The sequence below is a fragment of the Camelina sativa genome, chromosome 15 (genome assembly GCF_000633955.1).
Source record: "Camelina sativa cultivar DH55 chromosome 15, Cs, whole genome shotgun sequence".
Classification (NCBI taxonomy): Eukaryota; Viridiplantae; Streptophyta; class Magnoliopsida; order Brassicales; family Brassicaceae; genus Camelina; species Camelina sativa.
This window is the reverse complement of record NC_025699.1, coordinates 302,982-318,301: the sequence shown is the minus strand read 5'-3', so window position 1 is coordinate 318,301 and position 15,320 is coordinate 302,982. Positions and strand designations below refer to the sequence as shown.

Genomic DNA, 15,320 nt, shown 5'->3' with positions numbered 1-15,320 from the left:
TACAGATGCAAATGATCGGAGGGGTGTCCAGAGTTCCACTCTAGTTGTTTCCCAGTCTGCTTTAGATGTTCAAGAGAGAGATGACTTTGCGTCTCAGCTGATTCGCGCATGCAGTTTCCTCAGGAATCAAGAGTTTGTTAATTATCTAATGAACATACTTCAGCAGCTAGTGCATGTTTTTAAGTCCCGTGCGGCCAATGTTGAAGCACGTGGATCAAGCTCTGGTTCAGGTTGTGGAGCCATGCTCACAGTCAGAAGAGATTTACCTGCGGGTAACTATTCCCCCTTCTTTTCGGATTCATATGCAAAAGCCCATAGAGCAGATATATTTGTGGACTATCACAGGCTGCTACTTGAGAATGTGTTTCGCTTAGTTTATACCTTGGTTAGACCTGAAAAACAAGAGAAAATGGGAGAGAAGGAAAAGGTTTACAGGAACACTTCTTCTAAAGATTTGAAGTTGGACGGTTTCCAGGATGTTTTGTGCAGCTATATTAATAACCCTCATACAGCTTTTGTTAGGAGATATGCTAGAAGGCTGTTCTTGCATCTTTGCGGAAGCAAAACTCAATACTACAGTGTCCGAGATTCTTGGCAGTTTTCCAATGAAGTGAAAAGCCTATACAAGCATGTTGAAAAGTCTGGTGGTTTTGAAAACAATGTTTCATATGAAAGGAGTGTAAAGATTGTGAAGTCGCTTTCTACAATTGCTGAAGTTGCTTTGGCGCGGCCTCGGAACTGGCAGAAGTACTGTCTCAGGCATGGAGATTTTCTGTCCTTCTTACTGACTGGCGTATTCCATTTTGCAGAAGAGTCTGTTATTCAGACACTTAAACTCCTCAATTTGGCCTTTTATCAAGGAAAAGATGTGAGCAGCTCAGTGCAGAAAGCTGAAGCAACTGATGTAGTGACAGGCTCAAACCGTTCAGGATCTCAGTCCGTGGATTCAAAGAAGAAGAAAAAAGGTGAAGATGGGCATGATTCTGGATTGGACAAATCATATGTGGATATGGAAGGGGTGGTAGATATCTTCAGTGCCAAGGGCGGAGATCTCTTGAGACAGTTTATTGATTTCTTTTTGCTGGAATGGAATTCGAGCTCTGTTCGCACTGAAGCAAAGTCCGTTATTTATGGCTTGTGGCATCATGGAAGACACTCGTTCAAAGAAAGTCTGTTAGCAGCACTTTTGCAGAAGGTTAGATACTTGCCAGCATATGGTCAGAATATTGTTGAGTACACAGAGCTTGTCTCCTTGTTGCTCGGCAAGGCTCCAGAAAACAACTCAAAGCAAGCAATTAACGAGCTTGTGGATCGTTGCCTGAACCCTGATGTGATAAGGTGCTTTTTTGAGACGCTGCATTCTCAAAACGAACTCATTGCCAATCATCCAAACTCCCGTATATACAGCACTCTGGGTAATCTTGTGGAATTTGATGGTTATTATCTTGAGAGCGAACCTTGTGTTGCCTGCAGTTCTCCTGATGTGCCATATAGCAAAATGAAGCTTGAAAGTTTGAAATCCGAGACAAAGTTTACCGATAACCGCATCATTGTGAAATGTACTGGTAGTTATACGATACAGTCTGTGACCATGAATGTTCATGATGCACGAAAGTCAAAGTCGGTGAAGGTCCTAAACTTGTATTACAACAATCGCCCTGTCTCGGATTTATCAGAGCTTAAAAACAACTGGTCACTGTGGAAGCGCGCCAAAAGTTGCCATCTGTCTTTTAACCAAACTGAACTGAAGGTGGAATTTCCTATTCCTATTACTGCATGTAACTTCATGATCGAGTTGGATTCCTTCTATGAGAATCTTCAGGCGTTATCTCTTGAACCATTACAGTGCCCTCGATGCAGTCGACCTGTTACTGATAAACATGGTATTTGCAGCAACTGCCATGAGAATGCTTATCAGTGCAGGCAATGCCGTAACATAAACTATGAAAATTTGGATTCTTTCCTCTGCAACGAGTGTGGCTATAGCAAGTATGGGAGGTTTGAGTTTAACTTCATGGCAAAACCAAGCTTCATATTTGATAATATGGAAAATGACGAAGATATGAAGAGGGGATTGGCTGCAATAGAGTCCGAGTCGGAAAATGCTCACAGGAGATATCAGCAACTCTTGGGCTTCAAGAAGCCGCTTCTGAAGATAGTATCAAGCATTGGTGAAACTGAAATGGATTCGCAGCACAAGGACACTGTCCAACAAATGATGGCATCTTTACCTGGTCCCTCATGCAAGATAAACCGCAAAATCGCGCTTTTGGGTGTATTGTATGGTGAGAAGTGCAAAGCTGCTTTTGATTCTGTCAGCAAAAGTGTACAAACACTGCAGGGGCTACGCAGAGTTTTGATGAGCTATCTCCATCAGAAAAACTCAAATTTTTCTTCAGGTGCCTCAAGATGTGTGGTCTCAAAGACCCCAAATAATTGTTATGGTTGTGCCTCTACTTTTGTCACTCAATGTCTTGAGATTCTTCAAGTTCTGTCGAAGCATCCAAGATCTAGGAAACAACTTGTTGCAGCTGGTATTTTGTCTGAGTTGTTTGAAAACAATATTCACCAGGGTCCGAAAACAGCTCGTGCTCAAGCTAGAGCAGCTCTTTCTACTTTCTCGGAGGGTGATCTGAATGCAGTGAATGAGTTAAACAATCTGGTACAGAAGAAAATAATGTACTGCCTTGAACACCATCGTTCCATGGACATTGCGCTCGCCACTCGTGAGGAGATGTTGTTGCTTTCAGAAGTATGCTCTCTCACGGATGAATTTTGGGAGTCAAGACTGCGCCTTGTTTTTCAGCTACTATTTTCTTCCATTAAATTGGGTGCTAAACATCCTGCGATATCAGAGCACATAATTCTTCCCTGCCTTAAGATTATTTCTGTGGCATGTACACCTCCAAAACCAGATACAGCAGAGAAAGAGCTAACGATGGGAAAATCTGCTCCTGCAGTGCAAGGAAAGGATGAGAATGCTGCTGGCATCATAAAGTATTCGTCAGAAAGTGAAGAACATAGCTCGGATGTGTCTCAGAAGACACGAGATATTCAGCTTGTGAGTTATTTGGAATGGGAGAAAGGGGCGTCATATATCGACTTTGTGAGGAGGCAATACAAAGCCTCTCAGTCAATTAGAAGTGCTAACCAAAAGTCTAGAACCCACAGATCAGATTTCCTGGCACTTAAATATACACTTAGGTGGAAGCGACGCTCTAGCAGGACATCTAAAGGTGGTTTGCAGTCATTTGAGCTCGGATCTTGGGTCACAGAGCTTATTCTTAGTGCATGTTCTCAATCTATCAGGTCCGAGATGTGCACACTGATTAGTTTACTCTCTGCCCAAAGCTCACCTAGGCGCTACAGGCTGATCAATTTGCTGATAGGCTTGCTTCCCGCTACGCTTGCAGCGGGTGAAAGCAGCGCAGAATACTTTGAACTGCTTTTCAAAATGATAGAGACACAAGATGCACTTTTATTCTTAACTGTTCGGGGCTGTCTGACAACAATCTGCAAATTGATCTCCCAAGAGGTGGGAAACATTGAATCTCTAGAAAGGAGTCTTCAGATAGACATTTCACAGGGATTTACCCTCCACAAGCTCTTAGAACTCCTTGGAAAGTTCTTAGAGGTTCCAAATATTCGTTCCAGGTAAATTTCTCATCATTAAATCTATTGATCTTACATTGACTTCTTCATACGTGTCTAATGTTTTGAGTGTGGCAGATTCATGAGAGACAATTTGCTGTCTCATGTTCTGGAGGCCCTCATTGTAATCCGTGGCTTAATAGTGCAAAAGACGAAGCTTATAAATGATTGCAACAGACTCCTAAAAGATCTTCTTGACGGACTTCTGCTTGAAAGCATTGAAAACAAAAGACAATTCATCCGTGCCTGTGTTTCTGGACTGCAAACCCATGCAGAAGAGAAAAAAGGACGTACCTGTTTGGTAAGAAGAATTGTCATTCGGACCACTGTATCATCTTTAAAATAGTATTTTTGGAGATATTAATCACGTTACAGTCTCTGGAGATTTTCTATACTTCTCTTTAGGCATCACTTGAAGTCGATGACATTTATTTTGTTATAATTAACATATATCCTTGACTAGTGTTTTGACCATTTCAATTGTATTTGCAGTTTATTCTTGAGCAGCTTTGTAATTTGATCTGCCCGTCAAAACCCGAGGCTGTATATATGCTGATCTTGAACAAATCACACACGCAAGAGGAGTTTATTCGGGGATCAATGACGAAAAATCCATATTCGAGTGCTGAGATTGGCCCACTGATGCGGGATGTTAAAAACAAGATCTGTCAGCAGTTGGACCTCTTAGGTCTACTGGAAGATGACTATGGCATGGAGTTGCTTGTAGCAGGAAACATCATTTCACTAGACCTGAGCATAGCTCAAGTTTATGAGCTGGTTTGGAAGAAATCAAATCAGTCTACTACTTCACTGACCAACTCCGCACTTTTAGCTTCAAATTCAGCTCCTAGCAGGGATTTCCCTCCGATGACGGTGACATACAGACTTCAGGTTTGTGACCTTTTTCTGGTGAATAGCTAGGCCAAAGATGGTTTTGCTCACCTTTACTTACTGTTTAGGCCCCTTATAAAACAACTAGTTATTTCGTGTTTCTGTTTTTACTAAAAGCTGTGACAAATATTGGCAGGGGCTAGATGGTGAAGCTACGGAGCCTATGATCAAGGAATTGGAAGAAGATAGAGAAGAATCACAAGATCCAGAGATTGAGTTTGCAATAGCAGGTGCAGTTCGGGAATATGGTGGTCTGGAAATTTTACTTGATATGATCAAGGTAAGCTTCGTAAAACTACGAAACGAAATTGGGATCCTCCCACTCTCTGTCACTGCTCTGTATACTTACACTGGTCTGTCCTTAGTGTTTTAGTGCACTTTTAGGTACACCGTGAAGAGGAATAGTTATATTACCAAAGTGGCTTTTTAAGATAAATTTAATGTATTTGAACGAAGCTGGTTAAGGTCGCAGATTAAATTTATATTGATCATTTTGCACTTTGCAGAGTTTACGAGATGACTTCAAATCTAACCAAGAAGAGATGGTTGCAGTTCTTGATCTCTTAAACCATTGCTGCAAGATTAGAGAGAACAGGCGAGCTCTACTCAGGCTAGGGGCTTTAAGCGTACTTCTTGAAACAGCTAGAAGGGCATTTTCTGTAGATGCTATGGAGCCAGCTGAAGGTATTCTTTTAATTGTTGAGAGTTTGACACTTGAAGCAAATGAAAGTGACAGCATCAGCGCCACGGAAAGTGCTTTGACTGTCAGTAACGAGGAAACTGGAACTTGGGAACAGGCCAAGAAGATAGTGCTTATGTTCTTAGAAAGGCTAAGCCATCCTTCAGGGCTTAAGAAATCGAACAAACAACAAAGGAACACGGAGATGGTTGCTAGAATCTTGCCTTACTTAACATATGGCGAGCCTGCAGCTATGGAAGCACTCATAGAGCATTTTAGCCCTTACCTGCAAAACTGGTCCGAATTTGATCAGCTTCAGCAACGTCATGAGGAGAACCCCAAGGACGAGAGCATTGCTCAGCAAGCTGCGAAGCAGAGGTTTACTGTGGAGAATTTTGTAAGAGTGTCAGAATCTCTCAAGACAAGTTCATGTGGAGAGAGGTTAAAAGACATAGTTTTGGAGAATGGTATCATAGCTGTTGCTGTCAAACACATCAAGGAAATTTTCGCTGTCACAGGACAGGCTGGGTTCAAATCTAGCAAGGAATGGCTTTCGGCTCTTAAACTTCCCTCAGTACCTCTTATTTTGTCAATGCTAAGAGGATTATCGATGGGGCATTTGCCTACACAAACATGCATAGACCAGGGAGGTATTCTAATTTTACTTCATGCCTTAGAAGGAGTCTCTGGAGAAAACGAGATTGGTGCAAGGGCTGAAAATTTGCTAGACACACTCGCTGATAAAGAAGGAAACGGATTTCTAGAAGTGAAAGTCCGTGCATTGCGAGATGCCACCAAAGATGAAATGAGACGCCGTGCACTAAGAAAGAGAGAGGAGCTCCTACAGGTAAATTTAATAATGAATCTCTCGCAAGGAAATTAAAAGTGTAATTTGGTCTTGTGACAATGTTTACCAACTTTTTCTTTTGTATCAGGGACTTGGAATGCGTCAAGAGCTATCTTCTGATGGTGGTGAAAGGATTGTGGTTTCTCAACCAATTCTTGAAGGTTTTGATGATGTAGAGGAAGAAGAGGATGGATTAGCTTGCATGGTGTGCAGAGAAGGCTACAAGCTCAGACCTACTGATTTATTAGGAGTCTACTCTTACGGCAAACGGGTGAATCTCGGTGTTGGCAATTCTGGAAGTGCACGTGGTGAATGCGTATACACTACCGTGAGCTACTTCAATATCATTCATTTCCAATGCCATCAAGAGGCGAAAAGAGCAGATGCTGCTCTTAAAACCCCGAAGAAAGAATGGGAAGGAGCTATGTTACGTAACAATGAATCTCTTTGCAACTCTCTCTTCCCTGTCAAGGGTCCCTCAGTTCCCTTAGCTCAGTATCTTCGTTATGTTGACCAGTACTGGGATAATCTCAGTGCTCTTGGTAGAGCCGACGGGAGCAGACTCCGTCTACTGACATACGACATTGTCCTGGTAAGTTAAAATTTTGTTCTGAAACGTTCACGATTACTAGGTGTAGGCGTTTGGTTATATAGTGTTAAAATTTAGTTTTGTTTCATACTCAATCCAAACTGCATTCCAAACAGCTCATCAATCGCTTTGGTTAATTTCGTTTCGTATTTGCTCTGTGATTTGCTAACAATTTGTGTTTCCTCTGTAGATGCTGGCTCGGTTTGCAACAGGAGCTTCGTTTAGCGCGGATTGCCGAGGTGGAGGAAGAGATAGCAATTCCCGTTTCTTGCCTTTCATGTTCCAAATGGCCCGTCATCTTCTCGACCAAGGAGGCCCCATGCAACGCACCAACATGGCTAAATCGGTCTCATCCTATATTTCATCGTCTTCACTATCTACCGCAACAACGCCGCCATCTGACTCCCGACCCTTAACTCCTGGATCTCAGCTTTCCTCAAGTGGAACCGAGGAAACGGTTCAGTTCATGATGGTAAACTCGCTTCTATCAGAATCATATGAATCATGGCTCCAACACCGTCGTATTTTTCTCCAGCGTGGGATTTACCATACTTTCATGCAACACTCTCACGGTCGGGTAGCTTCTCTCGCTGCGGAATCAACCAGTTCAGGAGGCAAAACTCAAGACGCAGAAACCTTAACCGGCGATGAACTGCTCTCTATTGTCAAACCAATGCTGGTCTACACCGGTATGATAGAACAGCTTCAACAGTTCTTCAAAGCAAACAAAGCAAAGAAACCGGTCCACGTCGAACCAAACAAGAAAGAAGGTACATCAAGTGGAGTAGAGCTTGAGGCATGGGAGACTGTAATGAAAGAGAAGCTATTGAATGTGAAAGAAATGGTAGGTTTCTCCAAGGAATTGATATCGTGGCTCGCCGAAATAAACTCTGCAACTGATCTGCAAGAAGCTTTTGATATTGTCGGAGTTCTGGCTGATGTTTTGTCCGGAGGAGTTACACAATGCGATCAGTTTGTCAGATCAGCGATTGATGTTGGGAATGGAAAAGGCTGAGAAAAAGTTTTGGTTTCGGGAAGGACGAAGAGCTCTATGTGTTTTAATTTGATCGTGTCTCTTGTCATTGGTATTGTGATTGATTGTCATTGTAGAAAAATTGTCATTGTTGTAAACACTTGTTTTGTTGTTTTATCAATGCAAAAACACACGTATTGCTCTTTGTTTAACATGGCAGCCATCTAATTACAACTCACTCGAGCGTGTCCAAATTTGAACCGCATTTGGCTTCGTTACAGGTGTAGCATTTTTATGCAAAATGTATAAGACCCGGTTAATTTGCATTTTCTTAGTTCAAATTCGGTTTTGGTGTTTCAAGATATTAAAAAAAATTATAAGAGCCCAATTTGAACTTTTTGGGTCAAGAATTGGATTTTGCTAATTTATCTCTATTCAATTATTTATTTATTTTTAGAACCAACTTTTGTGTCTGCCCACTAAAGTAGGAGTTGCTATCTATTCACGTACCGCTTTATCCGACGCGCACTTGAAGCGTTGATCGCGTCGAGTTTAAAGGGCTGGACTATAGTCTATAGTCCAAAGGAAACAATGTTTTTGGTCTACTTTTAACCCTTGCGGCAATATAGACGCCTTACGTCTTATGTTAGCAAAGACATAATTTGATGAAAATTTGTTTTTTTGTTTCTTGTTTTCTAAACTCAAAAACTTTTTTGTCCCATTCAATCAAAATTTCGTCATTTTTAGCACAAAATCTCAAAATAATTATCTTCTTTCAAGCACCCAAAAATTGACTACAACCAAAATTCGCAAAATGCTCATTTATATTGTTTTCGTATCTTTTCTTTTTTTCACGCAATGTATGTAAAAATATATGGACAGCAATAATTGCCTAAACTTGAGAATGGCACGTCATGCTTCAAGCATTGAGCCACCGACACTACTTTCTTTATGCTCGTGGAGATATTAATTGTTAAGTGTCCTTTTATTATTATATATTATTAATATATATTAATTTATATATCTCCACGAGCGTAAAGAAATTATATATTATTAATTTATATATTATTAATATAAAATTTTATATTAATAATATATAATATATATATATAATAATATATAATATATATATATAATAATATATAATTTATATATATATATAATAATATAATAATATATAATTTTATATTATAGAAATTATATATTATTAATTTATACACTACTTTCTTTTTATATATTATTAATATAAAATTATATATTATTAATTTATATTATTGATGGGACCATATATTTACAAAGGATTTTCAAAAAATTATTATTTTATTATATTATCGAATTGTGTCCAAAATTACACTAGTCCCAACTTGGGACTGGAGAAATTTATTAATTTATAGAGATTATTAATTTACCGAGTATTAATTTATAGAGGGTATACTTGTACGTATGGAGTAATTAATTCTTGTTTCCTTAAAAAAGAAAGGAGAACAGTATTCAGTGTCTTCGTAGTTACGAGTATTTTCGTGCCATTGTGAAATTTCATGCTCATAAATTTACTCAAAGTGTATATAAACATTAAAACCAAGGTATTTTTATAAATTAGCTTAGGTTTATATCTCAAATTTCACGACTATGTTAACAATACAATGTACATATAAATTTAGCATATACTATAATCTCAACGAGTTTATAAACATGTATCATTGAATTAAAATGATATTCAAGAATAACCAAAAACAAAAATTCATAATATTCAATAAAAAAAAGCAAATTACATATTTTTTTGAGTTTAGATCTCTCTCTAGAGTTCATCTTGCTATCTTCGGTGAAGCAAAAGTTTGCAATCTTTGCACTAATAGATTTGGTACCACAGACTATAACTGTATTTTGGGGCCTCAAATCACGATGAACATACTTCAATTTTGTGAAGATGGTTTAAGCCATTACTAACATCCTTCATCAGATCGACCATCAGACCATCAATATACCCTTTGTTAAGGGTCACACTGTTCTTCTGGATAAACACACCAAGAGCTTCAGGACATGGTAGTCGAGTTGCTGTGCCTAAGCTGTGCAAATATTTAACCAGTGTCTCTAAAGTAAAACTCCATCTGTCTTGAGAGAGGTACAAATAATTGTCATCTTGATCCAACGACACCCAATCCAGAATGTTTTGGTGTTTATCCCAGGCTTCCATCCACTTGATTTCTCTGTCCATTCTTTCTAAACTCTCATCAGAGATCAACATCCGCTTCACCATCAATTTTTTCCCAGGGTCATAAAACCCTAGGCATGAATCAAAATTGTCTCCTTCATCCACTGGATCTTTATAAACAAAGAGCTTCGCCCCAACCTTAGTCCACTGATTTTCTGCTTGTTTGAAACTCGTCGAGAACATCTGAACATGTTGATATGATCTGTTTGTTTTAGAAGACACCTATCATTGAATTAAAATCTTGATTTGCAATCCAAGTTGGGTGGTACATTTAATTGGATTGCCTCTCGCGTTACGTCCAAAACGAAACCCACCTTAATGCACCCCCACACATTTACGTTCACACAAACCCCAACTGTTTATTTCTTTATTTATTAATTAACATGCATATATGTACTTTTATTTATTTATTCTTTTACAATTGATGTTGCGAATCTTTTAATATATATATAGTTTTGAAATAATAAGCATTTCATGCATCACAATACTATATGAGACTTATAAAACATCAACTTCGTTGTCGAGGGTCTTGCATGTTAAGAGCCCTTTTCTAGACTTCTAACCATAAACTAATCAATCATAAATTCTTTATGACTCACAAAAAACAAAAATTTAATCGTTTTCAGTCGACTACATAAATTTTAAATTTAAATTTGTTATGCATATATAAGTTAATGTGTTAATCTATTTTTATGTTCTGTTGGTTTCTAAAAATAATTTCCTAGTGGCTATACATTAGCAATCTACATATATTTTAAAGTTATACGCTATGTAACTATCGATATGTATGTCAGTAAAAAAAAAACTATCGATATGTATGTCAGTTACTTACTGACAGTAAGTGTGTTATATGAATAACCACACACATGTGAAGTTTCTATGAATTGTAACTTGATCGGAAGAGATAGTAAAATACAAACAAAGTAAAGCAACTTGCCAGGTCACGGGGCTTTGTCCTCTATCTCTCTTCTGGTGAATTTTTTCAATTCTCATATAAACTATGTTTTGAAATTAGTTTCTGTCTGTGTTTTCTGTCCGCACTAGGAAATCTGCGAAAACATATACATCATTATTATTAAGTATATATATCACGTGAAGTAAAACTATTTGGGTTTTGATGTTAAGTTGTATATTTATTTGTGATCTTCTTGATACATAAGTCTAATTCTTAAAACTAAAATGAAAACTGATAGACCGATAGTGATATACTGATATTCATGCTACAAAAGTATATTATATTTAGTTTAGTGTTCCGTGGATATTTATACGATGCTTCAAATGAAGCTAAGGTACCAAATTCAGTTTATGTTTGCTCTTTAATTTTACTCATTATATAGAAAACATGTTAATACTTTCAATTATTTTATTTAAGAGTACAGTAAGAAAACTATACATACATACCATATATGGACCTACATATTTTGTGTAATCTTCTGGAAAACAAAATCTAAATGTGGACAACTGTCAACGAGAGAGATCCACAAGACTAGAAAATGTCTCTTTGTATTCGTTATAGAGTTGCGTTTGCTAAATTGTAGTCATTAACTACATTATCAATAACTAATGTATATGGTTGTGGTCATCATCACTCATCAGTACTAATCACTGATCAATAGAAAAATTATAGATCTATTTAGATCAATAAATATTCTTTTGTTTTTCTGCTTTTTTTTTTTGTTTGCGTTTAATTTAAGTTTGGCACTGAACTATATACTTCATCGGTTTTAGTTAACTTAAGAAAATGGTTTGAGACGGGACTTGTTGATGTGGTTTTAGCTATAACTGAAAGTATATAGTTATACTTAAACTTCCTAATAAATGCTAAAATATACACACACACACAAAAAAAAGATTTAGCGATTAAAATATACACTAATTAATTAACGATATGGTCAAACAAAACTGAAAAGTTGACTGTTTTCAACCATAGTATGTAACTTGTGAGAAGATAAAAGTTGAAATCAAGTCGTGGGGGAGAGTTGAACTTACCATAGACTGATTAATTAAGAAGATAAAACAATATTTTTAGTAGAATGTAGTATTGTGATTATTATCCTCACCAGTCACCAATAATTTAAGACTTGGTTCATGCATGAAATTTATAAACTTTTAAAGAAAATTATCAAATCAGAATGTATCAAAAAAAAATTTGATGAATCGAATCCGTATTGAATTTTAATAGATTGTGTATCCTTTAAGAGAGTAGTATTTATTTCTAATCACATTACAATGCAGCTATATAAGGATGGTTCCAACTGTCTCACACAAAAAAGGTTAACAAAACGGTCACAAAAAAAAAAGACTACCGACAAAAAAAAAAAGACAGTTCATTTGTTTTTTCTTTTTCTTTTTCTTGATGAGAAGAAAGTAGTAATCTTTTGGCACATTCTTGTCCTGATCTTCTTCTTCTTTTGTTCCTAATCTTTCTGAGTAGCTTCGATCTCATCCAGTTTCCATTGATCTCTCTCAGACTTGGATCTGGACGAAGAAGAAGAATCTCTCCCTTACCAAGCATTCTCATAAAGCTTCCTCCTTTTTAAGTATAGTACTAGTTTAAAGAATCGTCATTGCATTGTAATTAGGAGAGTTAGTTAGCTTCCAAAGATCTAGTCTTTGAATGGGTTGAGTGAGTTTTGTCGGATGTGGTGGAAGGTTCATAAAAACTCAGATTAGTCTTTTTTTTTTTTAATTGATTAAAAAAGGCGAAATCTGTGGTTGACTTGAGCAAGAATCTGGATTCTTTCGAGGAAGAGTAATAAATGTTCTCAGAATTCCCCTGGTTTTGCGTGTAAAGGTTACATTTTTTTGAGTGTTAAAACTTATCCGAGTGTGCATTAGTATTCTTTTGTAAGCTTCTGAGGAAGACTCTCCAAGTTGCTCCGTTGTTTTGATGATACTCCCCTGTGGAGAGAGAGTGAGAGAGTTGTTAGGATTTTGGAAGAATGTGTAAAGCGGAGAAGTTTCTATACCATAGGAAACTCTGGGAGATGAAGGTTAAGTATCTAGGAGATAGTAGTAAGATAGAGAAGTTCAAGAACTCTTTGGTTTCGAGGTCTCGTATGAGCCTATGGATGATTCGTGCTATGACTATATTGTTGCTTTGGAGTTGTTTTGTTCATTTGGTTGCTTTGGGTGAGATGTGGGGACCTAGATTGTTGAAAGGCTGGCCTTCTTGTTTCAATCATCATGATTTCCCAATGGCTGCTGCTGAGATGACTTCTCTTCCCATCAAAATCGCCTTTCCTCCTAAAAGTAAGTTTCTTTCTTGTTATGTAGTAGCTTAGCTGCAACAACCTGGGAATGTCAATGTTTTGTCTGTTTGTTGTACTTTATTAGTTAAAACGATTGCAAATTTTATGCTTTTTTTTGTTTTGTCCTCTTTGTTCATCTCAGGGATATATCAGAACAATGGCTATCTTATGGTTTCTTGCAATGGGGGACTCAACCAAATGCGAGCAGCGGTATGATCAGATCAGAACTAATCCTCTTGCTTTCTTAATGTAATCTCTTAGCATATCTGAAAACTGTGTTTCTATTCGATGTGACTTTTGAACTCTGTTTTATTTCCTCAGATATGTGATATGGTCACTATTGCAAGATACATGAATGTCACACTTATTGTGCCTGAGCTTGACAAGACCTCGTTTTGGAATGATCCAAGGTGTTATGCCATCCATCTTACTCATAGCTTCTTTCTGATTTCTTCTTTTCTTTTGTATCTCAAAGTTGCTGATTGGATTTTCATGTGGGCAGTGAGTTCAAAGACATATTCGACGTAGATCACTTCATTAGTTCTTTAAGAGATGAGGTTCGTATACTCAAAGAGCTTCCTCCAAGGCTCAAGAGAAGGGTTAGGCTTGGGATGTACCATACCATGCCTCCTATTAGCTGGTCCAACATGTCCTACTACCAAGACCAGGTTATTTTCTCGTTAGTCTTTTATGAGATTAATCTTCAGTTTACTTTGTTGGTTTCTCACAAGCTTCTTTGTACCTAAATCCTTGGAAACAGATTCTTCCACTGTTAAAGAAGCACAAGGTTGTACATCTGAACAAGACCGATACACGACTTGCTAATAACGAACTGCCTGTTGAGATTCAGAAGCTGCGATGCCGAGCAAATTTCAACGGGCTTAGGTTCACTCCAAAGATTGAGGAATTGGGTAGAAGAGTAGTCAAGATTCTGAGGGAGAAAGGTCCCTTTCTTGTTCTGCATCTCAGATATGAAATGGATATGTTGGCATTTTCTGGTTGCTCACATGGTTGCAACCGCTATGAAGAAGAAGAACTAACAAGAATGAGGTCTAAGAAAGAAACTATCATCTTATATTATTTAGTTTGGACTTTGTTTTGTGTTGTGTGATATTGATGATGTTATCATTCTTTCCTGTTGTTTTAGGTATGCTTATCCATGGTGGAAAGAGAAAGTAATAGACTCAGAGTTGAAGAGGAAAGAAGGTCTTTGCCCATTGACTCCAGAAGAAACTGCTCTTACTCTATCAGCTTTGGGTATTGACCGTAATGTTCAGATTTACATTGCTGCCGGAGAAATATATGGTGGTAAAAGGCGGTTAAAGGCTTTGACTGACGTTTTTCCAAATGTGGTTAGTATCTAAAGACTCCCTAATTCCTTAATCTTTCACTCAATATATAGTCACTAAGACAGTAACTGATAACATTTTGACCAAACCAGGTCAGGAAAGAAACTCTACTCGATTCCTCTGATTTGAGTTTTTGTCAGAACCATTCTTCTCAAATGGCTGCTCTTGATTACCTTATCTCTCTCGAAAGTGATATATTCGTTCCTACATATTATGGGAACATGGCGAAAGTTGTGGAAGGTCATCGCAGGTAAATCATTTGCTGTAACTTTCTCTAATCTAAAGAAGAGGTAATGTGTTTCTTTCATCAACGACTAACGCATTATAAAATCACATACAGGTTCTTGGGTTTCAAGAAGACGATTGAGCTAAACCGTAAGTTTTTGGTTAAGCTAATAGATGAATACTATGAAGGATTGTTGAGCTGGGAAGTGTTTTCATCCACGGTTAAGGCCTTTCACTCTACACGAATGGGAGGGCCAAAGAGACGGCTAGTGATCCCAAATAGACCGAAAGAAGAAGACTACTTCTATGCCAATCCATATGAATGTCTTCAGCTATTACATGAGAATAATGGCAATTCACTAGAAGAAACCATATGATCAGATCCACCATATTGTTGTCTTTGTGGATGGAGGAGATCTTTGGGTAAGTTTAGCTTGAGCAAGATGATGCAGGACATGGGTAGATGGGGGGCTATATAACAGTCTTGAAGGTGAGGTTCCTTAAACAGATGAGAAGTTATTTAGGGTTCTTTGGTGTACAGAGATTTCCATGCATGGATGCAGAAGAAAGGTTGTAGCTTTCTTTGTTAAGTGAGCATATTTGTCCTTTGGCACCATATATCCATCATCCATGGCCTTGCAGTTTTGGTAGCT

At 37.8% G+C, this 15,320-nt stretch overlaps 2 protein-coding genes across 2 annotated transcripts; both read left to right on the top strand.

The window, feature by feature from the left end:
• Window positions 1–7,844, top strand: LOC104744294 (auxin transport protein BIG; the record flags this gene model as incomplete). Its single annotated transcript, XM_010465323.1, is given in 7 exon segments — window positions 1–3,654; window positions 3,730–3,952; window positions 4,144–4,542; window positions 4,679–4,822; window positions 5,049–6,068; window positions 6,157–6,660; window positions 6,848–7,844. Coding segments are annotated over 7 exon segments (6,769 nt in total), but the record flags the coding sequence as incomplete, so codon positions are not given.
• Window positions 12,127–15,311, top strand: LOC104744293 (uncharacterized protein At1g04910). The gene is made up of 8 exons (XM_010465322.1): window positions 12,127–13,094; window positions 13,236–13,303; window positions 13,415–13,503; window positions 13,596–13,761; window positions 13,854–14,143; window positions 14,241–14,445; window positions 14,535–14,692; window positions 14,783–15,311. Exons 1-8 carry the CDS (start codon window positions 12,785–12,787, stop codon window positions 15,042–15,044), a joined length of 1,548 nt encoding a protein of 515 aa, XP_010463624.1. The 5' UTR covers window positions 12,127–12,784; the 3' UTR covers window positions 15,045–15,311.

What these genes read in the sequence shown, in the direction of transcription:
- LOC104744293 (XM_010465322.1), top strand. Translation starts at nt 12,785, where the DNA reads ATGTGTAAAGCGGAGAAGTTTCTATACCATAGGAAACTCTGGGAGATG. An exon ending in TCGTTTTGGAATGATCCAAG is followed by an intron (nt 13,504 to 13,595) that starts GTGTTATGCCAT and finishes TCATGTGGGCAG; the next exon opens with TGAGTTCAAAGACATATTCG. An exon ending in TGTCCTACTACCAAGACCAG is followed by an intron (nt 13,762 to 13,853) that starts GTTATTTTCTCG and finishes CCTTGGAAACAG; the next exon opens with ATTCTTCCACTGTTAAAGAA.